This window comes from Pyrus communis, chromosome 15 (genome assembly GCF_041283825.1).
Source record: "Pyrus communis isolate YQ-2024b chromosome 15, ASM4128382v1, whole genome shotgun sequence".
Lineage (NCBI taxonomy): Eukaryota > Viridiplantae > Streptophyta > Magnoliopsida > Rosales > Rosaceae > Pyrus > Pyrus communis.
In genome coordinates this window covers 32548607-32575043 of record NC_142579.1, presented here as the reverse complement: position 1 = coordinate 32575043, position 26437 = coordinate 32548607, and the positions used below count along the sequence as shown (strand labels likewise).

Here is a 26437-nt window from a genome sequence, read left to right as displayed (position 1 = left end):
ACTTTTGTTTGTGAAAAAGAAGAAGAAGATATCAACTAGTTTGTTCAGCACTTAAAAAAACAAGACAGTGAAAAGTCAAGTTTATGAATTTGAACGTCTGTCCTGAAGTAGTATTAATTAACCCTTTCCTTGAATTTGATGTAGTACATTCCTGAATCATCCTTCAGACTTTGTGTCTTTTTACTCTTTCTCTCTCTCTCTCTCTCTGTGTGTGTGTAGTTAAACCCTTTCTCAATAGTACATGTACAATCTCGATTATGCGGATGCATGACTGCATGGAAGACCGACCAGTGACTAATTAGACCCTTGAATATTTTCAAAGCTCGCTGAGGCAGTTAAAGTTAAACAAGATATATAGGTTTGGTGCTAATGAAGAAATGTACTCGAGGAGCAACATATATCTGATTTCATTAAATACTTATTATTTATATTCCCGTACACAGTGATCAGTCACAATTATGACAGTATAAGTAGGTACGTAGTGAAAAGAGATTTTTCAGTGACGGAAACACAGGATGATACATCATATGTCATTATACAAATGGTGGGATATGTGTGTTAAAAAGTTAATAGCTTAAAAAATAAAAAATTTCACTACTTATATAAAAACACATGGTATACTACTCGTGTTCTGGTCACAAAGAAAAATTTCTCCGAAGTGACATCGATCGATCGATCATGCAACTCAGCAAGTAGCAATACTAGTTTGTAAGTTCTAATGAGAGTTGAACACTTATCATCTTTAGTTTGGAGACATGAGGATATAAGAGATTGGGATTAACTAAGGTTGTAAGCTGATAAGGAATTTGTATAATAGGGGTTTTAGCTAAAACAATCACTATAGTGTTGAAACACTTAGAATGGATGTGAATGATAGATTTTCTCAGTGATAATGTTAGATTGATTAGGATTGTATAATGGGAAGAGTCCTTATCAACCATCATCATATGCAGTAGAAAACAAGGGGTCCTTGCGCTCTCTCAATCATGCAAACTAAAGAATAATTAGATCCCAGTCATTGAGCAATTGCATCCAGTTGAGGAGAGCTGCAGAAGATCCCTAGTTTCCAAGAGATTTCTTCTTCACGTTAGTGGTTACTTTTGGTACTGTAGTTATTCTATTCCACTGACTTTATTTATATTGATCTTACATTTGGTATCAGAGCTTTCACATACCAATTAACCCTAAGAAGAAAGCATCAAGAATTGTTTTGTGTTTCAAATCAAAGAACTGATTTATATATATAGTTCAAAGAGGGATGTATGTGAACAAATGACAGCTAAAGCTGTCTGTGTTGACAAAAGTGTAATCAATACCAATATACATACATTAGTAATGGCACTAGGATTCGAAACATAGACATTGATCATCTAAAGAAGTTCAGTTGTTCATGTCTTGGATTCGAAGTGTCATAACACTTCATATATCAACGTGTGAATCAAGTCAGTTGAAAAATCATAAGGGTTTCTATTCATGACTACAGAAAACTCATATGTTGGATATGAAGGTGGTATGATTAAGAGAATTACTCGCATACTCCTCAATCTAAAATTGTTGAGTCTGTGAAGTAAAGATGGGGATTAAAGATTAATATTTTCATTCCATATCAATACAGCCATGAACCCAAGTTCCATGAACCTCAACACAGTTGAACCTCTCAAGGTGTCAACTATAAGAAGTGGAAAACATGATTTGGAGATAGTTTTGGGTGTCTTGGATATGGTTTGGCGTTAATTAAGAACTGAAGAACCGCCAATGCCAAATGAAGGATGCACTTTGAGCCAAAGATCCAAGCATGAAAAATGGGAGAAATCGAACAAAATATCCCTCATGATAATCAAAAGGTCCATGATTGTTCTTGGAGGCTTCCCAAAGGCAACTAATGCAAAGAAGTTCATGAAATCGATCAAAGAGAAGTGCAAAGAGTCTTTTCAGACAAAAACTGGGAACTTTATGAACTCACTGACAACCATTAGATACGATGGTGAAGGGAGTGTCCATGAATACATTCTCAAGGATATCGACATTGTTGGGAGCTTAGAACACTTGAGGTACCCATTTCTGAAACATTTTCGGTCCATGTCATCATGAATTCCTTGCCTAATACTTATACTTAGTTAAAAGTATCCTATGATGCACTGCAAGCAAAGTGGGATGTCAATGAATTAATATCTATATGTGTGGGTGAGGAAGTGAGGATTAAGAAGGAAAGGGTTGAAAAGGAGAAGGGTGAGTCGGTGAATTTTGTTCAGGGTTATGCAAAGAATGCCAATAACTACAATTCGGATACTGCTAAAAGGAATTCTGCCAGAAACATTCCTCCCTCTAAAAAGACCTTCAAGGTTAATAACTCATCAATTTGTAAGTGTTATTTTTGCAAAAAGACAGGTGATATGAAGAGAAAATGTCCTAAATACAAGTCATGGCTTGCCAAACAAGAGGCAAAGAAAAGTAAAAATAAAATTTCAAATGTTTTTGCTTGTTTTAAGTCCAATTTGATTGATATACCTAGCAATGATTGGTGGCTCCAATTCTTCTATTCATGTTACTAATTCATTGCAAGACTTCATAACAAACAGAACACTAAATAAGGATGAAGTCAAGGTTTCAGTTGGCAATGGAAGAACAGTTGAAGTCAAGACACTAGGGACTGTTAGATTAAAATTAGATTTTGGTTTTTGCTTGGAGCTAGAAAATGTTGTCTATGTACCTTCCATGAGAAGGAATTGGTTTCCGTTTCTAAGTTAATACTATTGGGATTTTATTTTACTTTAAATAATATTGGCTTCAATGTTTTTTTTTATAAATCTTCTCATATTGGCACTAGATTTCTATGTGATGGGATGTTTAAATTCAAAACCAATTTGATTGAAAGTATCTTTAATGTTGAAAAAGAAGTCAAAAATTCGAAAAATTCTTCAAATCTTTGGTGTAGGAGACTCGGCCACATATCAAAATGAAGAGTGGAACTTTTGGTTAAAAATGACATCTTGCCTCCATTGAATTTCAATGATTTTGATTTTTGCATTGAATGTGTTAAGGGGAATTTGGTTAATAAACGTAAAGAGGGTTCAACTAGGAGTAAGCAACTCCTAGAAATAATACATATAGACATTTGTGGTCCATTTCCTACTTAAACAATTGAAGAAAATAAATATTTTATTACTTTCATTGACGATTATTCTAGAGATTGCTACATATATTTGATCCCAGAAAAATCAAAAGCCTTGGAAGTGCTTAAAATTTATAAAACTGAAGTTGAAAATCAATTGGAAAAGAAAATTAAAATCATAAGGTCTAATAGAGATGGAGAATATTATGGTAGATATACACAAAATGGCAGGCATCCAGGACCATTTGCCTTGTTTTTACAAGACAATGGAATAGTGGCTCAATACACCAACCCAGGCACACCCGAGCAAAATGGGGTCACAGAGAGAAGGAATATAACCCTAATGGATATGGTAAGAAGCATGATTTGTAGGGTTTTCTTGCCTAAATATTTATGGGGAGATGCAGTAAAAACTGCAAATTATTTGTTGAATATAGTTCCTTCAAAAGCAGTAGAAAACACTCCATTTGAATTATGGACTGGAAAGAGACCGAGCTTGAATCATTTTCACGTTTGGAGATGTAAAGCAGAAGCCAAAATTTACAACCCCAGTAGTGTTAAACTTGATCCCAAGACAATTAGTTATTGCTTCATTGGTTATGCCGAGAGATCAAAAGGGTTTAAATTCGACCCTTCTAGCAATCAAGGTCCTAAATTGTTGAGACAGAGAAAACAATATTTATGGAGCACAGTCTGGACGATGAGTCTGGGACAAATGATAATGATTTTGTGTTTGAAGAGGAAATAGACACTAGCACTACTATAGAACATGCAAAGACTTCTTCTCTCAAGGCATCAATAGTGGCAACTGAATTTCCAAGGTACATGCATGATGACACATAGGCAATTGAATTTCCAAGGCACATGCATAATGATACAAATGAAGTTGAAGGGAACGTGAATTCTGAGCAAGGAAATAAATTGGGAGCCATACCACCGATTGATAATGATGTCAATATCAACCGTGTCAATGAGCTTATGGACACCGAAGCATTACACATGCAAACACAGCAAGGGCAAGAGGGTGGCATAGTTGAAAATCAACCAATGGTCCTGAGGAAATCAACTAGGTTAAGGAGATCAACCGCCTTAGAAAATTTTGTGTACATGACTGAAGCAGCAGCCAACAACATTGATTTGTCAGAATTCGATGATCCCAAAACTTTTAAAGAAGCATTATCAAGTATAAATGCTACCAAATGGATAGAAGCAATGGAAAGTGAACTGGGATCGATGAAAAATAACGAAGTCTAGGAGCTTGTAGAGAAAACAGAAAACATGAAGCCAATAGGCTGCAAATAGGTATTCAAGACCAAAAGAGATTCGAAGGGAAACATAGAGAGGCACAAAGCGAGACTTGTAGCAAAAGGGCTTACTCAAAGAAGGGGAGTGGATTATAAAGAGACCTTCAGTCCTTTTTCAACAAAAGATGCATTTAGAGTTATTATGGACATCGTTGCACATTTAGATCCAGTCTTGCAGCAAATGGACGTCAAGACGGCATTCTTAAACGGTGACTTTGAAGAATGCATCTACATGAAGTAACCAGAGGGATTCTTAGAAGAATGGAATCAAAATTCAGTTTGTAGATTGAAAAACCCAATATATGGTTAAAACAAGCATCAAGACAATGGTATCTCAAGCTTCATAGAGTTGTTAAAGAGAATGGCTTTGCTGAGAATCCTTCTCATAACTGCATATACTTGAGGATTAGTGGGAGTAGCTTCATAATATTGGTCCTTTATGTGGATGACATACGACTTGCAATGAACACAGGTAGCTTATTGGAAGAAACCAAGAAATTGCTGCAAGAAAACTTTGAAATGAAAGACCTTGGAGAAGCTTCGTATGTTCTTGGTATTGAAATTAAAAGAGATAGGAATAATGGATTGCTGGGGTTATCACAAAAGGGTTACTTGGACAAGGTTTTAAAAAGATTTAACATGGCTTCTTGTGGCATTATTGAAATGCCAATTTCAATGGATGACAGATAAAGCAAAGAGCAGTGTCCCAAGAGTGAGTTGAAAAGAAGAAACATCGAAGGCAAACCACATGCCTCTCTTGTTGGAAGCTTGATGTATGCACAAGTGTGCACAAGACTTGATCTTGCTTTCACTATCAGTGTTCTTGGCAGGTTTCAATCTGACGCAGGGGAGGCTCACTGGAATTGAGCCAAGAGGGTATTGAGGTACCTTCAAAGAACCAAGGAACATATGCTTATTTACAGGAAAACTGATGAGCTTGTGTTAGAAGAGTATAGTGATTCATATTTTGCTGGATGTCTAGATGACCTTAATTCTACTTTGGGTTATATTTTCACTATGGCATGTGGTGCAGGTTCGTAGAGAAGTGTGAAGCAGGCAACAGTGGCTCTACCATGGTGGCTGAATATCTCTCATGTTGTGAAACTGTCAATCAAGCTATATGGTTGAAAATTTTCATTGCAGGACTTAGTGTAGTGGATTCTATTTTGAGACCAATTCAAATTTATTGTGATAACAATGCAGCTATTTTCTTCAGCAAGAACAACAAAAATCATCTGCAACAAGTAATTTAGATATCAAATATTTGATTGATCGAAAGAAAGTGACGGCAAGTTTGGTGAAGATTGATTACTTGGAGACCGGTTCTATGGTTGCTGATCCTTTAAACAAAGCAGTTCCGGTTGTGGTTTTCAAGAAGCATTTTGCAAAGATCGGTCTGTTAGCTAGTTTTGATTATGTTAATTAGTGGGAGCAAGTAAATCCTGGAACGTGTTTTGTTATCAGTTACTAGTTCATATGATTGGTATTTATGAATAAGTATTAATAAAGTTTTCTTCATTGATAAGGTTTCCACACTAACGAAGTCTTAAAAGTTGTGTGGTTGTTTCGAAGTTTTCCCTTTAGATGCACAGCTTTAGTTATGACAGTACATGTATATTTTATTATGCATAATGGTTTTGACAATATTATGATTGGTCAGTAGGACAAACAACCAAGAGTTCCAATATGAAACATTAAGATAAATTGATCTATCGATTCTTAAGGGGACCAAGTGCAGGATGTGAGAAACTATACATCTACAGACACATTTTACACAAAATCTTGTGGGAGTTCAATGTGTTAGTCAGTTTTGTGAATGTAATTATGGGGATTTTGTTCGACGAATTGAACAGGTTACCCCTTAGTTCTTCATGAATACTAATTAATTACCTGAACTTATATTCGTGATTCAAGTTGGTGCTGATCTCGTGAATCAAGTATTAGCTCTAGTGGGATAATGTAAGTTCTAACGAGAGCTGAACACTTGATCATCTTTAGTTTGGAGACGTGAGGATATAAGATATAGGAATTAACTAAGGTTGTAAGCTGATAAGGAATTTGTATATTCAGCTAAAACAGTCACGATAGTGTTGAAACACTTATAATGGATGTGAATGATAGATTATTGATTAGGTTATTGATTAGGATTGTATAATTGGAAGAGTCCTTATTAATCATCATCGTATGTAGTATAAAACAAGGGGTCCCTGCGCTCTCTCAATCACTCAAAATAAATAATACTCAAATCCCATTCATTGAGCGATTGCATCCAGTTGAGGAGAGCTGCAGAAGATCCCTAGTTTCCAAGAGATGTCTTCTTCAGTTTAATGGTTACTTTTGGTACTGTGATTATTGTATTCCTCTTACTTTATTTATATTGATCTTACAGTTGTTACCATAGCTTTATGTGGGCTATACTTGGTACAGTTTCCGGGAGTTTGTCGTCAAACTTGCAACTGGTTGTTTCGCCTGGATCACAGTCAATTCTGTTATTGCCAGATTCATCATAGCAGAGGGCGACTTGGGCCAAATATATTAATTTCTTGCTCTGCTTCTGCATTTGTTGATAGCATCTGATATTGACGGAATGTCCGCCAGTTTCGGACTCAATGGCCTTTGTTATCTGATCGATGGAGTACAATTTGTATAACGACATCTTTGGCTGAAGTGGTTGGGGTACAATATTAGCCTTCTGCAGGATTTGAGCTATATCAAAATCATGGTACGTCGCTAGGGTCTTCCGGAAGTACTCGGTCTTCGGGAACACGTTGTCGGAGCACTTTCCGTGCTTATCATACTCTCTTTGCCAGAATTCGACATGGTCCCCTTTTCTCCAATCCCACCACGAACTGAGTAGCTCCTTTTTCAGTGCATCATCCATCTACATATATTATTTAATTAAAACATAAGAAGAAAACTAGTTAAGAATACACGTACATACACGGAAACACACGTACATATACGGTACACATGTAGGGAGATATATAATGATACATATATACACATATACATATATACATACATACACATACGTAGGGACACACATGAATATTAACTATTGAGAGTTAATTTGTGAATAATTACCCCATTCACATTAAAGGCATCCCCCATGCAGGTAAGGGATGAAGAGGATGATTTATTCGCAGGCCAGAGACCATGAATAGTGAACTGAAGATGAGATGGTTGCATGATGTGGCATTTATTCACCCCCCCTATAGCTTGGCATTCAGCAGCTGGCCAGAACTGAACATGCATAAAGTATTGGAATGGTGTGTAAGCGGATGAAACTGTGACAAACAAGAAGAAAAATATGACTTGCACTAACTTTGACTCCATTTCTATTTCTACCTGATGTTTTGAAGACGAAGTTGCATGTATTTATAGTACCTATGGGGTGGAGGTGGAGGTGGAGGTGGTGAAGGGGTTAAAAGGAAACGATCGAAACAGATGCGAAATTGCGAAAAACTTAATTAAGTAACATTCCTACTCCCACTACAAATGAAAATCAATACAAGTCTGCAATTCAGTATATAACTTGTTACATATCACTATCAAGTTTTCAATTTATAGGCAAAAGAAACTGCATGCATGTGTGGACATGCTGTGAGAAATTTGTATCCAACACAGATTATTGTTTTGTTTCCATTTCAAAAATTCACCAACAAATTACACATATACATTTTCAAGTACTCCATCACGACCATTACACATGCCACCTTCCCCATCTAAAGAATAAGTTAATTTCTAATCAAGCCAAGGTTGCTCACGAGAGGAACCTTCATTCGACCTGAATGTCATGAATATCAATCAATAAGAAACCCACTTAGTTTTATGGCTTTTCTTCCCTTTATGGTAAATATGGAATTAAATTGAAAAATTCTTAATTATATACAAATCATTTACCTATGATATTGATGTTTCAAACACTATCTTTTCTTCCTTTTTTTTTTCTTTTTTCTGTTTTTTTTTTTTTTTTTTGGTTGAATTGTAGAGGCTATTTCTATGAAAAATATTTACTTAACTTCTTCATTTAATTACCTATAAGATAGCTGGGTAGCCATCGATCTATCTTCAATGAAGATACCAAGACAATTATATACCTAAAGCAAAGATATAAACACGATTTTGAGTTATCACCATAACAAGTTCTAAAACATGTAGAAGCAAAAAGAATATATACTACATGTAGTTAAGGTTCTCACCATGCCAAATTTCAATACAAATGATTCCTCCATATATGGTACAATAACAAAAACAACAAACTCAAAATTCAAAATTCAAACCAAACAATACAAAACCAAAATAATATGTACAATAATGACAAATAAAATATGAAAAAAAATGGTATTAATATTGCGTGGTTTACATGCGTTGCTCACAAAATGGGAAAAATAGATGTAAAAAAAATGAATGACTCAACCTAAAAATTAGCTTACTCATCAATCTAAATATGGAAAGTAAATTGGGGGTAGCAATGTAGTCAATGGGTTTAAATTGAAGAAATAAAATTCAGAAAAAAATGCTTATCGTTTTTAAATCCTAGGCCTAGGCTAATCTTATAATAGTATACTTTAAATAATATCCTTAATAATAATGGTAGAGGAAGCGTGTAACCGTGTAATAAGATAATCTTACATTCTTAATAGAAAGTAGGGTTGGCAGATAAGATGCATAAATACTTTTTACCAAATTTAAAATAAGAAATATAGATACAATGAATGCATATCTCAATACACTAAAATGGATATTATTCATATCTATTCCATATGGAATGCAAATATTCTACATTAATTTCTCAAATAACGTATCTTCACAGTATGATTTGAGCTAAAGTTAAGTCTTGCCTAATCCACATTCGCCATGTGGGTATCACGTGACGGAATAAAATGAACTTGGGCTAAAATCAAATAACACGACACCCACAAACAAATAATGAATTATATTGAGCCGACCTAGCTGTAAGGTTATTGGGTCGAATAACACGTCTCACACTTGGTCGTATCCATCCAACCTAAGACGACATTCCATTAGAGTTGAATGGATACGCTATTATAGTATGTGATCATCATATGGACCAGACTTGTAACACTTGTGAATAATAGGATAATACTTGTGATTAAAGCAGCTGATATTAATGATTTAAATCCTAGGCTAAATCTTATGATGGTGTAATTTAATTAATATCCATAATACTAATGGTTTAGGGTGGGTGTAACTGTGTAATAAGACCATCTTAATTTTCTAATAGAAAGAGTGGCAGATAAGATGCATGCATACCTTCACCAAAATAGAACAAGAAATAGAGACTACGTATGCATATCTGATAACACTAAAATGGACATGATCGTAAACATTCTACCTTCCCCGAATAACGTATAATTACAGTACAACTCAAACTAAATTCAAAGCCTAATCTAAATTCGCCACGTGAACATGACGTGACGTAATAAAATGAACTTAGGCTCAAATCAAATAACATAAGAGGCCCGCAAACAAATAATGAATGTTATTGAGTCGGCCCAAATTTTAACGCATCATCTATTCTTTGGAATTAGACTTACTTGTGAAGCAATTTGAACTTGTGAGTCATGATCTGAAAATGTCTGCTCATAAATTTTTAGCATCTGATTAATTAACTGCCTGTTCTTCAAGGCACGAGATCCCAGTAAGCGGATAAACCATCCCCATGCTTGAATAGTTTGAACCTTCAAGCCACTGGTTAGCATGTGGTGCATCCCAGTAAGCAACCTTGGCTTCAAATCTTTGACAACTGCCTGTTTATGGAAGAAAATGAAGAAAAAGGAAATGTACATGTCAATATAAATTACAGAATAACCAGCAAGACAGGATCATGGAAAGCCACCTCATGGTTCTATGTGAGACCCGTGAAGCCAATGGAAGGGATGCTATATAATCATATGGTTAATTTTTCCATGACACGGCATGAGCTACCCATACTAGAAGTCATATTTCAAGAAAATGACATGAGCAAGTGAGTACCTAGGAAAGATTTAGCAGGGGGGGTAATATTGTAGACCTAGGGTTCAAACACCTCTCTGACATATCCCTCTCCCTCTTATCAGAGCTAAGGAGTCTTCTATATACTGAAGGAGCCCATATATGCGATAACAGCCTGTCACAATAACATAAGGCATATTCAGAAGAATTAGTATGAAAACAACACTATTTAAAACGCATGATACTTGCGATGTATTACCTGAATAGCCTCAAAAGTAGTCGACAAAGAACTGATAGGATTGTCAATGGCATGAACAATTGCAAGCAAAAGAGAATGGAAAGGGGCAGCTAAAAGTGGTGTTCTCAATTGTTGGATAGATATGCACCACACCCCTAAATTGCAAACAGACTGCAGTTATGAAATCAGCAGGTTACTATTCGGACACACGAAAAAACAAAAACTAAAAACACAAAAAGATCATCGCTTGTAGTAATAAATTCCCGTCAATATAAAGAAATAACCTTCATTTTTTGTGGTTGTAATGAGCTTTGCCAGTGAATCTAAAACAAATTTGACATCATCCGCTGCGAAACAAAGAAATTGGTGACAGAAATTTGGTTATCAGTTTAAGCTCAGCTGCATAAAAAGTTCAAAATTTTAATTTCAAACGAATCAGAATTTTGAGTGGCTACATGTACCTGCGATTTCGGCGACGATGGACGGATGATATATCATGAAGCCCAAGCATTCCAATGCCTGAGTTGCACTGCAAATTTTTTAAATAAAAAAGAAAAATCCAAGACGTATTCAGTTAAACCACACCATTAAAATAAATGAAAAACCCAGAAAAATGAGATTTCGAATCGGAAGAACTCACATTTCTTCGTCATTGTTCCGAACATCGGCGACGGTCGGACGGATGAGGCTCCGGCAGCTCCGCGCAAGCATTTGAATTGAATCGTGGCAATCGGAGGATTGCTGCTGGAGGTGTAAGAGGGTGGAGTAGGCGAATGACTTGGTTGCTTTGGTGGCGGCTGAAGAAATCAGATCCCTGATTTCTTCGAGCTGGTCTGAAAATCCGGAAATCGTTGCGGTGGGGGAGAGGAAGCAGCAGTGACCAGACTACCGGTAGCATGTGAGGTGAAACCCTAATATCGCACTGGATTTTTGGAATTGGGAGTCTTTTCGCGCCATAGCACGGAAAAGGGTGACGGGTTTAGCAACCTGGGGCCTGTTGGGCTTTAGGCCTAAATAAATGGTAAGAAATACTTAGTGTTTTTAGAACTAAAAAATATTGCTTTAAAAGCGTTTTTAATCACTAGTACTTGTTAAACAAGTCCTAAGTCCCATGTATTTCTGTGAGAGGATTTTTTGAAGTTCCACGACTTTTGGAAGGATTTATACGAAAGAGTTTGTGATAAGGTTTCAGGTTTGCTTGTAGCACACATAAACGATAGTTGAGTTTGTACTAAGTTCAATTTCTTCATTATGCGTGAATTTCTCCATATATATATATATATGCATATTACGTACTTATGTGTGTATTATAGTTATGTAGGTGAGACATTTGTACTAAAATTTATGTACTAATGTATTCGTACCACAATTTTATGCACATATACATTTGTCGCAATACTTTGCACCCATGAGTTTTTTTCATATAAATTTTTTATGTATCGTTGTTGACATTTTTTAATTATAAGATTTTAAATTTTGGATAAATTTTTATCTATTAGTGTGATTGGAGCATAAAAATATACATGACTTAAGAATAGGTTTATAAATGTTATAACACTTAAATATGGTAAGTTTTAATAATAAATACTTGAATTAGATTTGGAAAACGATTCATGTTAAAATATAAAAATATCTTATTTAAGTCATAAAATCTAAAAACTCCATTTTTTTCAAAACTAGTAAAGGAAAAAGTGACGATGAAACATCGCCAACAACAATTGGAGTCATGGCCCTCAAAAACGTGTGCCCGTCGAAACGTCTCTTCCTCATTAATGAATTAAAACCACCGCCGCATGCAATCGTGCATCCCAAATCCCTGAAAACCTCGATCCTATCTTTGAAGATTCCCAAGATATCCGAAATGATTGGCCATTTCCCGGTTAATTTTCCCTCAAATTCAAAACCCTAGCGCCTCCGAATACCAAACGTTTGATCTTCCCTCTGAAATGCCTATAAATACCCAAATTTCTTTCATTTGCATCCCACGCCTTCAAAAACTTTGAAATCTCTCTTTCCATTCCTGCTTGCTCCAACCACAAAACCTCAAGCTCATCTCTCACAAACCCCCTTTTTAGCCTACGCAAACCTTTGACTCCTTACCAATGGCCTCCTTCATCTTAAAGCTTTCCGACGAGTGCAACAAATGCAAAGATTTCATCGACCGGAGAGCCATCAAAACGATATGCTTCGAAAACGACCTAGCCACCACCCACCAAATTCTGGGCCCACTATTCAAAGATGCAGTGCCATCGTGCATCACCAACCTCCTCAAGGAACAGTGCCTAACACCCGTGCTGCAAGGGTTTGACTGGTCGAAATGGTGTTTGGCACGGCCCCAAGGAGCTTGGCCCTCGACCACTATAGCTTGGGCCGTCTGGGTCGACCAAATGGGAACATTCTTCGACAAAGAATGGGACGCTCTCGGCATTCATGACGCCATCAAGCTCTCGACCATGGAGATCACCATGGATAAAGAGTTGTTCATGGCGGCCCTGAGTTTATGGTGTTCGGCTACCAACACCATGATCTTTCCCTTCGGCCCTATCAGCCCCACTTTCCTTGATATCTCAGCTATCCTTGGGACTTCCTCATCTAGTCTCCCAATAGATGCTGCCCTTGCCGGGTGCCCGTCGAACCTCGACCTAAAAGCGTTGTTCGACGAACGGGCCGTCGAGACACTAAACCGAGGAGATCGAGAGCCTTCGAAAGAAGAGGTTCAAAAGCTACACAAGAACTTCTTAAAATACAACACTCTCATTCTCCACTTCACCGGTCGAGGCGAGGAGAGCCTTAGGAAGGGAGAACATAAAGCCTTCCTATTCTACTGGTACAACAAATTCATCTGTTGTACCCCTTGGGTCAAATTTCATGTCTTGTGGAACAAGTATGGCCATATAAGCGGAGTCACTCGGATTTCATCTATTGTCCCGGATCAAGGTGATGGTAGCGTCGCTACTCCGTTAGGTCAAACTCTTCACAGAGTTGTTGAGTCATGACAAGACTTTTGAGGTAACGTTATTCTGATCAGCCTTTCTCTAGCTTTAGAATACGTACTGTTTGGTATTCTATCCTTGTATATGATCCAATTTCGTACAATGTAGCAGAGACATTTCAGACTCAATGGTGCAATCTTGAACGTCATGCAAAAAAATTTGTAATGATGATGAATACTGTTTGTTTCCTAATCGATGAATAGAGTTTAATCTATCAATCTATTCGAAGTAAGAAGTGTTGAGGAAAAACATAGGTAAGCTTATGGGCCCGGGGCAGAGTTCAAAAGCCATCTTTGGTGACGTTGTTTTGGGAAAACATCACCTCCAAATTTAGTATTTGTAAAGATTTCCACCGTGATATCCGGAATACCACCTTACTCCGGTACTAGGTATTAAATATTAAGCTAATGGAAAACCTTTTGCCCTAGACTCACGATAATGCATTGACCAGATTAAGGTTGAGGAAGTGTCGGATCATACACGGAATGACCTCCAAATTTAAATGTTAGTCTAACATGTTTGAGTTGTCTTTGTTTTTTGATTTCGTTTGTTCTTTCACCTTGCCCCCATTCCAAGTCAGAGGATTTCAATAGTGCAACATGTCACCAAGAAGGGGCTTCCTTCTCAGTCCGAATTGTGTGTCCATCTTTAGTGATTCTTAAACGAAAGTTTGTTAGGAATTTGGTCGGCTGCATGTGGGTCAAAAATATTTCTTAAATCCTTTTGTCAAATCCTATGCGTCAGACTCGTGGACTTTGAATGTCGTTTTCGGTTTCTCTGAATGTGTCACACATATTGCATGTGGTGATGACCGGTTGTTGTTTGGATGGGATATTTTGCATGCGTGCAATATCCCTTTTGTGCACCTCGTTGCGTTATGGTCTTGGTAGTTACTATATTTTACTTGGTCATCAGGCATTGTTGGTTGATAGTAATGTCCGTGTAATCACTTACCACTCCACTCTCTCTTATTTACCCACCATCACTTCTCTCTTCATTTCTCACCGAATCTCTCTCTCTCTCTCTCTCTCTCCAATCTCTCTTGTATTTTGTGTATAATGCTAGCAGAAAAAGTGACAGTGGAGGTTATCCAGAGAAATATATTGGCGCTAATACTAGATGATATTCATGCGGAGGTTGAGATTGAAGGACCTCAATTTTGGTAGATTTTAGATGCTGTTATCTTGTAAAATGTTAGACAACTTCATTCACTTAGTATAAATTACCTAGTTAAACTCATTCGAATTTCTCTTCAGATATTGTTTCTAATCTTAGTACCTCACCCAATTCATGAATTTGAGTTAAGGTCTTTTTTTTTTCTTTTTCTTTTCTTCTTTTCAAATTTCTTCTCAACTGATGCAGTTTAAGGTTTATTAATTATAGATCGATATAATTAGTATGTGAGTGGGCAAGAATCCGGATGTAATTCATGTGAAAAGAAAAAAAAATTCAATTCTTTTTAAATAAATTTGGTATAGGGCACGATTACACAGAAGTGCCCAATCAGTTGAAAAGGGCTGTCAGACCTATCAGAATGAAGGCACAAATTAGGCTCTATAATGCTTTGCCTTGATAACACAAACAACTATATTGTGCCCTTCGGCCAAAGGACACACTCATAAAGGGCACACATAAAATTATTGTTGCTACATTGTTGCTATTTGTCTACAAGCACATATGTTGGTGCTCTTTGGCCTCAAAGGGCACACAATAATTTATTGTGTGCAGTGCCCATATTTTTTGTAGTGTGCCAAGTGCTATGCATATATATGCAACCGGAGAGCTTGTCTAACGACCGATTTCAGCAATCTTGGTCCAAGATTTCAGAGATCTGTCATCGTAGTCTATTTCATACAATGCAAAGTGAGTTATGGGGAAGGTCAAGCTAGTAATGCTCTCGTCGAGAATATTAACAATTTCTCCAGCTTTTTTCCTTTCTTCTTCCGTCAACTTCCCGTAGAGGAGACTCAAATATGGCATAGAACCTGCATCAAATATTGCACACACGCAGATTACATACGTACATTCCCGTCAACACTTTAAGAAATTAAGTCACGGTAAACAACAACTTACTGTTGTAGAAACCGAAATGGTAGCTCCAACGTTGGGCATTTTCAAACAACTAAGAAAAGAAGGTGTAATGATAAGTGAGTCTATTCAAGCTCAAACCAAAACGAGAAAGATGAAAAGGAAACAAAACAGAACAAAACAAAACATCAAGAAAATCAATATGTATTAAAAAGGGATCGAGAAAATATATACCTCTCGATCCATCAATAATGAAACACACTGGTGATAGTAATTCTTAGTAACCACCCGATCAACTTTAGCAACGATGTCATCCATAGGAGCAAATCTAAACTTGTTAAGGGCATCCTCACGACTCATCATCTGGATGGATCCCAGGATGGGGATGTGAGGTTCGATCTCCGGCCCACCAAACTCTGCCTGGAGGCCCTCCATCACCTTCTTGATTCTATGGGAAACATCAGCCGGTGGAATGGCCCAAACCGAATACGAGTACAACCTCCGGCAACTTTCCCTCTTCCCGTCTACCACCACCATCGCATCTTCATCTTTATCTGAGCAAGTATTCTCTATGCTCTTAAGCTTGTGGCTGCGTCCCATGACCGAAACTATGCTATTCACATAAACAATAATACTATCTTTATCTTCTGTTTCAATGGGAATATGCTTAAGCTTTTTGGTACAAAGATTAAAGAAAACTACGTGTCCATCACTGTCAACCATAAGCCACTCATCGCCCCACAACGCCACAGGTCCAGACCTACGTATCTGATCATCTGTGCCCTCAATGGTCAAGTGTTTTGTCCAAGCACCCTTAAAGTCATCATCCATCACCCACATTTCATAAGGTTCAGGATATCGACGATGGTCCACACTAAGGGCAAAAAAAGCAACTGATTCATTCCAAACAGTAAGCTTCAAATAGAGGTGATTCGACCGCACAAACTGTTGGAGCTCAGATGGTAAGGGTATACCGTGAAATACCTCACGACTTGTATCGAAGGAAATGATCAATTTCCCATTCGCATGGAATCGATGCCCAACTCCGTCAAATGGACATAATTCCTTATCTTGCTCAATTCCCAGCCAATAACACATTCCCTTGAAGGACATCTGGAAATCCTCAGGCCAAAACAAAGTAGTTTCGGTTTCTAAAGAATCTGTGTTGATCTCTTCCCAAAAATCACAACCCATGGTGTATACTACTGCCTTGTGCCGACTAAGAAATGTCCGGCAGTCTTCATCTACCTCTTGAAAATAAGTAGTAAAGGTCACAACTTTGTACTCATTAGACATGGGATCATAGCCAAATCCAGTATGAAAACCAGTTTCCATATGTTCTTGCCGATCGTAATCATCCGGCTGGTCCAAGGGCCACATTGGAAGGCATGGCTCATCGGGAATACGATTGAATTCCCCAATTCCGGGATTGCATAAAACTAGGCCACTCTCACTAGATAGTAAAACAATGCCATTGCAGTGGCCTTGGATACGAAATTGTTGTTCCGGCACTCCGATATTTTGAATCAAAGATTGAGGAATAATGATGTCCTGGACACCAACAAGAGAGCAGCTATTGCTATGCTCGTCATCAGTATTATCATCGTCTTTGAAAAACTCAAGAAATGATAATACTTCTTCAGTCTCCTCCTTCTTAGTGGTCTCCTCCTCCTCCTCCTCCTCCTCATGCTGCCGCTGCACTACTAATCGCGCCAAAAAGACGTGGAGAGTGGTGAGATTGTTGTTCGCGGAGTTGGAGAGGTGCTTTGACAGAAAACCCGCATTGTTGATGAGAGCAGACCACCATTTAGAGACACATTTGAATCGCATCAGAGTTTTGGGAGGCAGAGTTAGTAGGATTTTCACCAACATATCTTGTCCCATTTTCATTTTGCCGCTGCAACACTCCTCGCGCTCTCTCTCTAACGATAAACAACAAATTATGAAATTTTTTTAATTAATATTTCTAAGAAGAAAAAATCACAAACAGTAAACTAATTCAGATTTTAGATCAAATCTTTGATTAATTCTCGGAAGCAAGGTCCAATTACATACATCCTGATCTGCGTGTGTGCATATCATCACCATAGAAACTGATTAGGATTAGTAAGTAAAGATTTTAATTACTTGTTGCAGAAATTACCGGAGACGAAAGAGACCCCCGCCGGAGAAGGAGTCGATGGAGGCCGCACCTGCTGGTTTTGTGTTCTGCTCTACGACAGTGATGATAGACCGAGTGTGAGAGATGTGTTTCTTCAACCCTGTACCTCAAAAGTTGGGCCCACATAATATCATCCATTGCTTTCTTTGTGGGCCTCATGGAACATGTTATTTGATTTTAACCCGAGTTCATTTCTTCTGTCACATCGTGTCAACATGGCATAATGTGGATTATACCTTGATTTTAGCCTGCATTATACTATGAAGATACATTATTTGAAAAAAAAATGTATAATATTTGCATTTCTTAGAGTAGATCTGAATCATGTCAATTTTAATGTATTGAGATATGCATTCATTGTATCTATATTTTGGGTAAATATCAGTTTACTACTCTTAAGTTTCGTGATTTTCAACATTTGGTACATAAAATTTTTTTCGTCCCAGAGTCATATCTAAAGTGTTAATTTTGGGACAGTCTCATACATCCGTTAGTCAAACTATTAACTCTGCCTTTAACTGATGATGTGGCGCCTATGTGGACAACGACTGTACACCATGTGTCATGAAGGGATCCACGTGGAAATTAAAAATTCAAAAAAATAATTATTTAAAGAAAAGTTAAAAAAAAAAAAAAAAAAAAAACCAAAAGCAAAACCCAGATTGTCTTCCCTAAATCCCCCCATGCCCACCTTCCCACCTCTATCACCCGCAACCACTTCCCTCCCCATTGCACCTCTATCCCACCTTCTCCCATCCCCCATCATCCCTCCCAAAAATCTCGTCGTCGCCACCCGAGCCCACCTACTTCTCCCATCCCCAAAAATCCCGTCGTCGCCCTCCTTCTCCCATTCCACCATCCCTTCGAAGCCGTTGATGGCGAGGTCTAAATCCTTGAGGTTTTTGAGACGACCCAGTGAGTCGAGAATCTCGCCAACTAAGCTTCACTCGGTGAGCTAAAGCACCTCAAGGTTCGTCAAATTGCCGAGCTCGACCGGGATCCGACCCGAGTGAAATAGGTTGTAAGAAAGGTTGAGCATTTTTAGTGTGGAAATGTTGCCGAGAAACGGAGGGATGGTGCTTTCGATGAGATTGTAGACGAGAGAGAGGACCTCGAGTTTCTGGAAGCGGTCTAAGGAGTCGGGAATTGGTCCGGAGAAATTGTTTCCGGTGAGGTTGAGGTATTTGAGGTTAGGGAGAGTGGCAGGGAGGGTGCTGGTGAGAAGGTTTTGGGAGAGGTCAAGGTGCTCGAGATTTTGACAAGGGAAAAGTGAGGGAGGGAGGGTGAGGAGGGAAGTGGTTGCGAATGATGGGGGTGGGAGGGTGGGCACGGGGGGATTTAGGGAAGACAATCTGGGTTTTGCTTTTGTTTTTTGTTTTTTTTTTGTTTTTTTTTTTTTGTTTTTTTTTTAACTTTTCTTTAAATAATTATTGTTTTGAATTCTTAATTTCCACGTGGATCCTTTAATGACACGTGGCGTCCAGTCATTGTCCACATAGGCGTCACATCATCAGTTAAAGGCAGAGTTAACAGTTTGACTAACGGATGTATGAGACTGTCCCAAAATTAACACTTTAGATATGACTCTGGGACGAAAAAAACTTCATGTACCAAATGTTGAAAACCATGAAACTTGAGGGTAGTAAACTGATATTTACCCAAAATATAGATACAATGAATGTATATCTCAATCTCTGAAATACTTCAAAAAATGAAATTAAACTAAATTTTGGGACGGAATACAAAAGGTCTACCGATTTACTTTCCATATTAAAGACACATTTGAATTGCATCAGAGTTTTGGGAGGCAGAGATAGTAGAATTTTCACCAACATATCTTGTCCCATTTTGTTGCAACACCAGTCGCGCTCTCCCTCTAACGATTTTTTATTTTTTATTTTTTGGACAAGAGGTAGGATTTCATTAAGGGCAGAGCCCAGAAGCCAAATAGCAATACAAGGAAGAAAGACAGAACAGGTAGAGCACGACACAAAAGCGAGGCTGAGTTCCAATCTACTATCTTTCCCAAACGCAGCTTCCAAAGTTTTATTGGGGGGGGCAGTGGCGGATCCAGGATTTTAAACTCGGGGGGTCCCAATAATAAAGGTTAAAAAATTTATAGATAAAAATAACATTGAAAAGTTAAATATAATACATTTTATTCAAAAATCATTTGCATAACAATATTACAAGCTATAAAATCCTAATTCAAGCGTCCACGACGAGGTTTCATGGTCTGAAAATGTTCCATGATAGCTTCATTACCAATACATGAAAAAACATCTTTCTCAATGTAAACAACTAAGCTGTCACTCAACCATTGATCTCCCATTTTGTTGCGAAGTGGACCCTTAATGATATTCATAGCGGAAAATGCCCTCTCCACTGAAGCAGTTGCAACCGGTAAAACCAAAGCCAACTGAACAAGCAAATATACATATGCAAATGTTCGATGCAACCCTTTCTCCACCATTTTCTTAGCAAGCTCATTAATTCCCCGCAATTGAGAAAAATCATTATCAGAACGCACAAAATGAATGTAAATATCAAGTTGATCTTGAAGTGCCAATCTATCTCGATCCGTGAAATCTTTAGGATACATATGAGCAAGGCGAACAAGCTTCTCTTTATCAAAAGCTACAAATGAATCATTCGGACTCAAGCATGCCAAGCAAATAAGCAATTCGGTATTACCTTCAGCGAAGCGATCATCTAATTCTGTAAGTTGGAAATCAATGATCTCGAAAAAGAGCTCCACTTTGTAATGATGATGATTGGTCTTTCTTGGAGCCTTACGCAATGACTTCCCTTGAATGACATATAAATCATCCATATTAGGCACCTCAATTTCATGTTCAATACAAAAAGATGATACTTTATCAACCAAAAGATCAAAATTTTCATCATTCCTCATGCAACGTAGTTGTTCTTTACATGTCTTGACTAAAGCCATTGCATTCACAATCTCTTGACCTTTTTTTTGCAATGCTTGTGACAAATCGTTTGTAACTCCTAATATGGATTTCATCAAAAAGAGGAGGAACACAAACTCAAAAGATTGTAAATCTTTTAATAACCTTTTTGCTTCACCAGCACTATCATTGTAGCAATCTTCAACAATCATGTCAAGCACATCCACCACAGATGAGAACATTGTAATCAAACTAATCAAAGCACCATAATGTGAATTCCACCGTGTATCCCCAGCACGTTTGAGACTAGTTTCTTGATTTAACCCTTGCCCCGTTTCAAGACAATCATTTTCAATAGCTTTCAAGAGATTTTCTTGTTGTTTCTCTCTAAGTGCATCACGACGCTTACATGAGCATCCAACAACATTTACCAAACTATTAGTCAATGTGAAAAAAGCGGCAACATCGGAGTTTTTCTTTGCTACGGCAACAAGAGCTAATTGTAGTTGATGAGCAAAACAATGAACATAAAATGCACAACTTTCTTCATCCAAAATTTTTTTTTTAAGGCCATTGAACTCACCTCTCATATTACTCGCACCATCATAACCTTGACCTCGTAGGTTGGAGTAGCTCAAGTCATGTAGTTTCAAGAACTCATCAATGGACTCCTTTAGTTTACTTGAAGTTGTTTCGGTAACATGTTGGACTCCCACGAACCTTTCAATTACTTGACCTTTGTTGTCCACATAACGCAAAATCACCGCCATTTGCTCCTTTGTTGAAATATCACGTGATTCATCTACCATTATAGAAAAGAATTTACTCTCTTTCACTTCTTTCATAATAGCCTTAATAGTTTCGAAGGCACATGAATTGACAATATCTTTTTGAATTGAATGAGCTATTAGCTTGAGATTTCCCGGAGCATTTTCCAACACAACTTCCTTTATTTTCTCATCATGATCTGCAAGGAATTGCAAGAGCTCTAAATAATTCCCCCTATTATTCGAAGTGACACTTTCATCATGGCCACGAAAAGGAAGGCCTTGTCGCAACAAGAACTTAGTGCAATCTATTGATGCATTCAAGCAAAGACGATATTTCATACACTCTTCTTCTGATTGTTTGATCACAACTGCTTCAATATGTGTCTTTTGGTTCATTAGATAACTAGCCGCTTCTCTAGCTTTATTGTGGAAACTACCAATAGGACCAACATGTTTGTCAAAACATTCTCTTGCATTCTTCCATTTCTTAAAGCCTACCCCAGTGAAGGCATCGCTTCCTAATTGTGAAAAGTTGATTTTAAAGAGATAGCAATGAAGACAAAATGCCGCATCTTTAGATATACTATACTCCAACCAATCATATTCTTCAAACCACGAAACAACAAATCGTCGCTTTTTCTTTGCATGCAAAGTGTATGGGAACTCATACTTTGTAGGCCTACAAGGTCCCATTTGCAAATATGCTCTGCGGACCTCATCTTGAATATTAGAAGGATAGTCCTTCATTCGAATTCTTTTTCCCGGGTCTCTCTCAAGATTATTAAAATCAATGTCACACTCAATTTGTCTTGAGCTCGAACTACCCGAACAAGTAGATGGTGCTATTGGCTTTGGCTTGAAAAATCTTTCCATATTTCTTATTTCTAAACTACACATTTAACCAAAAACACAAAACATATACCTATCAACCAATAAACAAAAATTCCTTATTTCTTATTTCTAAACTACACATTTAACAAAAAATACAAACATATACCAATTACCCAATAAACAAAATTTCCATCTAAATTCTAATGATCAAATGAGTATAAACATAAAACATATCAACAATCATATCAATAATAGACTAAAAATCTTCATCAATATCTAATATAATTTAATTGAGATTAGATTAGAATACCAAAAAACTTACTTGAATTGTGAACCAAATAGTGGTGACCTAGAGATTTGGGGAGGTATGATATTAGAGTAATAAAATTATAATATGGGATTGGGTGTGGGATTTAGAATTTTAGGGTTTTGAAATCTGAGGAGTTGGGGATTGGAAATTGGATGAATATGTTAAAGCTGGGCATTGGGGGAAGCAGAAAAGAAATTTGGGTGAATATGTTATTGGGCATTGGGGGAAGCAGAACAACGGGAAATGGGGGAAGGGTGGGACAGTGGGGAATGATGTGGGTTAGGGGAGGGATTTAAAATAATGGGCAAACACTTTGGGTGGGATTTAAAAAATAATTTAAAACAATTGGCCAAAACTCTGTTGTTTTGGGCCAATTATTTTCTTTCTTCTCCGGTCATCTTCTCCGATAAGAAGATGTCGCACCTGCAACCTGCACTGCATGAGGGGTCCCCAGAAAATTTCTAGTAGCGATTTAGGGTCGTCGAAGGGTCCTGGGACCTCTCAGGTCCCTCTGTGGATCCGCCACTTGGGGGGGGGGGGAACCAGAGAGGATGGGGGCCTTATGACCCAAACATCAGAATGCATCCCTCTTTTACATTGCAAAGCAACCCAATCGGTTGCACAATTCGCTTGACGAGGAACCACCGCCAGTTAATCGAATGAAAACGATTGGAGAAATTTCGAATTTGGATTAGCAAGGGAAAAATGGTCCAGTTTCCGTTCTTGAAGTCACCCTTGATGTTGCTGATGAGCTCCAGAGAGTCGAACTCAAAGACCATATCCTGAAAATTGTTGTGGGTCGCTGGCGGTGGATTATACATGAAATTGATTAAGCTTTTTAATTAAGATTTCTAAGAATAAAAAAAAAATCATATACAAGATGTTGGAAAAAGCTATGGAAAAACTGCTATATATTTTATTATAAATGTAGACATCGAAATTTCAGTAAAATAAATGTTAACCAATGTATTAAAATTACAACATTTATTTACTTCACCAACCTCACACACTTACTTCACCAACAACATCCACTTACTTCACCTACAACCTCCACTCACTTCACCTACAACCTCCACTCACTTCACCAAAAAAATGAATGGTGGTGATTCACTCTCAAAGCCTATAAATAGGCTTCTCCATCAAGAGGAATAGGGGGGGACCAAAACCTTGAAGCCTTAAAGTTCTAAAGCTCTCAAGAAAATCCCGAAGGATCAAGAAAGCACTCTTTGTTCTTCGTCAAATCCTCCTTCAAGATCAAGCCCCAACGGCCCTTGAAGAACTCCCACCAACTCAAGATCAAGCCCCGACGGCCCCTTGAAGAAAGTGTTCATCATTCATCATCTGTTCATCCTAAGATCAAGCCCCAACGGCCCTTTGGATCAACAACCTCAACAAATCCACACATCCAATCGTTCTTCAAGACTAAGCCCAAACGCCCCTTGAAGATCTGCTCATCCATCAACCTTCAAGATCAAGCCCAAAAGCCCTTGAAGAAATCCATACACCCATTCTTCAAGATCAAGCCCAACGCCCCTTGAAGATCCATTCATCAACTGTTCATCCTAAGATCAAGCCCTAACGGCCCTTTGGATCAACAACCTCAACAAACCCATACACCCATTCTTCAAGATCAAGCCCAATGCCCCTTGAAGATCCGTTCATCAACTGTTCATCCTTAGATCAAGCCCCGACGGCCCTTTGGATCAATAACTCATCCACAAACCTACACCCTACGAAGATAGAATCAGAGGACCAAATTTGAGAGAGATCGTAACCCCAAAATCATTAAACACAAAAATATTATTTTTGTACGCGTATTCTTGTTTCTTGTTTCAGGAATTTTTCGTGTTCACAATAAACTATTAAATAACACACAATAGAATCTCTATAAATGCAAGAAAAACAAGGAATAGAAGAACCTTAAGATATCGAGGCTAAAATTTAATTCTATAGCCTTAAGACAAGATTGCCCCTCGGTGGTGCCTCAAGGTTTGTGTTGGCAAATGTCTCCCAGGATACAATGATGATTCTCTTTGCGAAAGTAGCACTCCAATCCACAAAGAACAGCGAACCAAAAGTGTTTAAAACCCTCTCTTTCTTGAACACTAAACTACTCTAATTTCTATATGATTTATGGATGCAAAACTATATCTAAAATGCTTGACTTGGTGGTCTATTTATAGGCATTAATATGCCCTATTTTCAAAGGATGCGTCTGCTTCCAAAGGATAGAGGTTGCGTCTGCTTCGAAGTCAAGGGATGAACCCTTTGTTGAATCTTACATCTGTTTGCAAATGACAAAAAGCTGCAACCTTTGTTCAAACATACACAACCCTTGAAAATCTGCCGGTCAAACCTTTCCATGACCATTTTCCATAATAAAATAAAATTAAAAAGGAACAATTGCATATTGCAATATATAGGCAGTCAAAGACTAACCCACTTTTCCATTTTAATTTTCATTCACTTGAATATTTAATATTTAAATATTAATAATACTAATATTTAAATTATTAAATTTCGAACAATCCCCACATGAATGAAAATTAATAAAATTTAATGCAAATGAAGATGCAGACACTTAAAGAGAGTTTAATTGGACAAATACCGTATGGGGAAAGGTAGCTTTTGGCTTTGAACCTTCCTTAGTGAAATATTATCGGATTTACTAGCTAATCAGTGAACGCAATGTCTTGAACTGCTCAGCCGTTGATGTAAACCAAGACAATAATATTCACACAGTATTCCTCCTAACACATATGATTCTACGGTTGTGTTCATTTTGGCCCTAAACAATTCCGAGTAATCTTGAGTGCTTTAGAGAATTTAGCCTTATAATTCTCATAGAAACGGCCACTTTTCACACTCATGTAGGTGATATCCCATGAAGAGTATCCTGCACAATACCCCACTTGTTATTTCCAAGTATAGGAATCATTGAAAGCAAAACTTATCCTAAACACGCTGCAGAAAGCACTGTTTCATCATAGGACATGGGTTGGAGATTATCTCCGCAGTGCTCCCATTGAATCATCCACAATTCGGTTGTCCCTTTTGAACCTAGATCTTGGGATTTCCAGTCAACTAGGTTGGGTTGCCATTATGGCGATTCTTAAGATGTAGGCTTTAAACCCATTCCCCTCGATGATTTATAAACTTGCTCTCTAGTCAAACCTTTAGTAAACGGATCCGCTATATTTTCTTTTGACCTTATGTAATCAATGGTAATTATACCACTTGAGAGAAGTTGCCTAACGGTATTATGTCTACGACGTATGTGTGGAGACTTACCGTTATACATATGATTTTGTGCCTTTCCAATCGCTGATTGGCTATCACAATGTATACATATGGCGGGCACCGGCTTCAGCCAATTGGGAATATCCTCTAAGAAATTACGAAGCCGTTCAGCTTCTTCCCTTGTTTTGTCTAAAGCAATGAACTCAGATTCCATAGTGGATCTAGCTATACACGTTTGTTTAGAGGATTTCCATGAAATGGCTCCACCTCCCAGAGTAAAAACATATCCACTCGTGGACTTCGAGTCTTGTGGATATCCAGTTAGCATCACAAAAGCCTTCAAGTACTGCTGGATATCTTGTGAAGTGCAATCCATAGTTCTGTGTAAATTTCAGATAACCAAGAACCCTTACAATTGCCTTCCAATGATCCTTTCCAGGATTACTCGTGTATCTACTCAATCTGTTAACTGAATATGCAATGTCCGGACGTGTATAATATGTAATGTATATTAGACTACCAATTATTCGTGCATATTCACTTTGAGATATACATTGACCAATATTCTTTGATAAATGCA

The 26437-nt window shown here is 37.7% G+C and overlaps 4 protein-coding genes across 7 annotated transcripts; all 4 read right to left on the bottom strand.

The window, feature by feature from the left end:
- Nucleotides 1-6716: 6716 nt before the first annotated feature.
- Nucleotides 6717-7912, bottom strand: LOC137730251 (ribonuclease S-7-like). Its single transcript, XM_068469314.2, has 2 exons — nucleotides 7501-7912; nucleotides 6717-7297 (listed from the first exon to the last, which is right to left on the bottom strand). Exons 1-2 carry the CDS (start codon nucleotides 7750-7752, stop codon nucleotides 6809-6811), a joined length of 741 nt encoding a protein of 246 aa, XP_068325415.1. The 5' UTR covers nucleotides 7753-7912; the 3' UTR covers nucleotides 6717-6808.
- Nucleotides 7913-9981: 2069 nt separating this feature from the next.
- On the bottom strand, nucleotides 9982-11607 carry LOC148690879 (uncharacterized). Of its 2 annotated transcripts, XR_015956921.1 has the most exons (6): nucleotides 11253-11607; nucleotides 11074-11141; nucleotides 10897-10959; nucleotides 10634-10783; nucleotides 10417-10549; nucleotides 9982-10190 (listed from the first exon to the last, which is right to left on the bottom strand). XR_015956921.1 is itself a non-coding variant. In XM_088686274.1 (5 exons), the coding sequence occupies exons 1-4, from the start codon at nucleotides 11321-11323 to the stop codon at nucleotides 10677-10679; spliced, it is 309 nt and encodes a 102-aa protein (XP_088542400.1). In that variant the 5' UTR covers nucleotides 11324-11607; the 3' UTR covers nucleotides 9982-10190; nucleotides 10634-10676. The 2 variants fall into 2 exon arrangements, 1 of the variants encoding a protein (XP_088542400.1); XM_088686274.1 differs by lacking the exon at nucleotides 10417-10549.
- A 3432-nt stretch (nucleotides 11608-15039) lies between these two features.
- Nucleotides 15040-17916, bottom strand: LOC137709940 (F-box/kelch-repeat protein At3g06240). 2 transcript variants are annotated; one of them, XM_068448919.2, is made up of 4 exons: nucleotides 17777-17916; nucleotides 15868-17555; nucleotides 15679-15727; nucleotides 15040-15590 (listed from the first exon to the last, which is right to left on the bottom strand). In XM_068448919.2, exons 2-4 carry the CDS (start codon nucleotides 17521-17523, stop codon nucleotides 15394-15396), a joined length of 1902 nt encoding a protein of 633 aa, XP_068305020.1. In that variant the 5' UTR covers nucleotides 17524-17555; nucleotides 17777-17916; the 3' UTR covers nucleotides 15040-15393. The 2 variants fall into 2 exon arrangements, with proteins under 2 accessions (XP_068305020.1, XP_088540985.1); XM_088684859.1 differs by having other exon boundaries at nucleotides 17761-17874.
- Nucleotides 17917-19928: 2012 nt separating this feature from the next.
- LOC137717125 (uncharacterized) lies at nucleotides 19929-23017 on the bottom strand. 2 transcript variants are annotated; one of them, XM_088685345.1, is made up of 2 exons: nucleotides 22630-23017; nucleotides 19929-22365 (listed from the first exon to the last, which is right to left on the bottom strand). In XM_088685345.1, exon 2 carries the CDS (start codon nucleotides 22347-22349, stop codon nucleotides 19998-20000), a length of 2352 nt encoding a protein of 783 aa, XP_088541471.1. In that variant the 5' UTR covers nucleotides 22350-22365; nucleotides 22630-23017; the 3' UTR covers nucleotides 19929-19997. The 2 variants fall into 2 exon arrangements, with proteins under 2 accessions (XP_088541471.1, XP_088541472.1); XM_088685346.1 differs by having other exon boundaries at nucleotides 19929-22360.
- Nucleotides 23018-26437: the final 3420 nt, after the last annotated feature.

Excerpts from the sequence above, each read along its gene's own strand:
- LOC137730251 (XM_068469314.2), bottom strand. The coding sequence starts at position 7,752 with ATGGAGTCAAAGTTAGTGCAAGTCATATTTTTCTTCTTGTTTGTCACA. Across the intron at positions 7,298-7,500 it reads ATGCCTTTAATGTGAATGGG|ATGGATGATGCACTGAAAAA; the intron begins GTAATTATTCAC and ends TAATATATGTAG.
- LOC148690879 (XM_088686274.1), bottom strand. The coding sequence starts at position 11,323 with ATGCTTGCGCGGAGCTGCCGGAGCCTCATCCGTCCGACCGTCGCCGAT. Across the intron at positions 11,142-11,252 it reads CGGAACAATGACGAAGAAAT|TGCAACTCAGGCATTGGAAT; the intron begins GTGAGTTCTTCC and ends AAAAATTTGCAG. Across the intron at positions 10,960-11,073 it reads CATCGTCGCCGAAATCGCAG|CGGATGATGTCAAATTTGTT; the intron begins GTACATGTAGCC and ends TTTGTTTCGCAG.
- LOC137709940 (XM_068448919.2), bottom strand. The coding sequence starts at position 17,523 with ATGAAAATGGGACAAGATATGTTGGTGAAAATCCTACTAACTCTGCCT. Across the intron at positions 15,728-15,867 it reads CATTATTGATGGATCGAGAG|TTGTTTGAAAATGCCCAACG; the intron begins GTATATATTTTC and ends TTCTTTTCTTAG. Across the intron at positions 15,591-15,678 it reads CCATTTCGGTTTCTACAACA|GTTCTATGCCATATTTGAGT; the intron begins GTAAGTTGTTGT and ends TATTTGATGCAG.
- LOC137717125 (XM_088685345.1), bottom strand. The coding sequence starts at position 22,349 with ATGGAAAGATTTTTCAAGCCAAAGCCAATAGCACCATCTACTTGTTCG.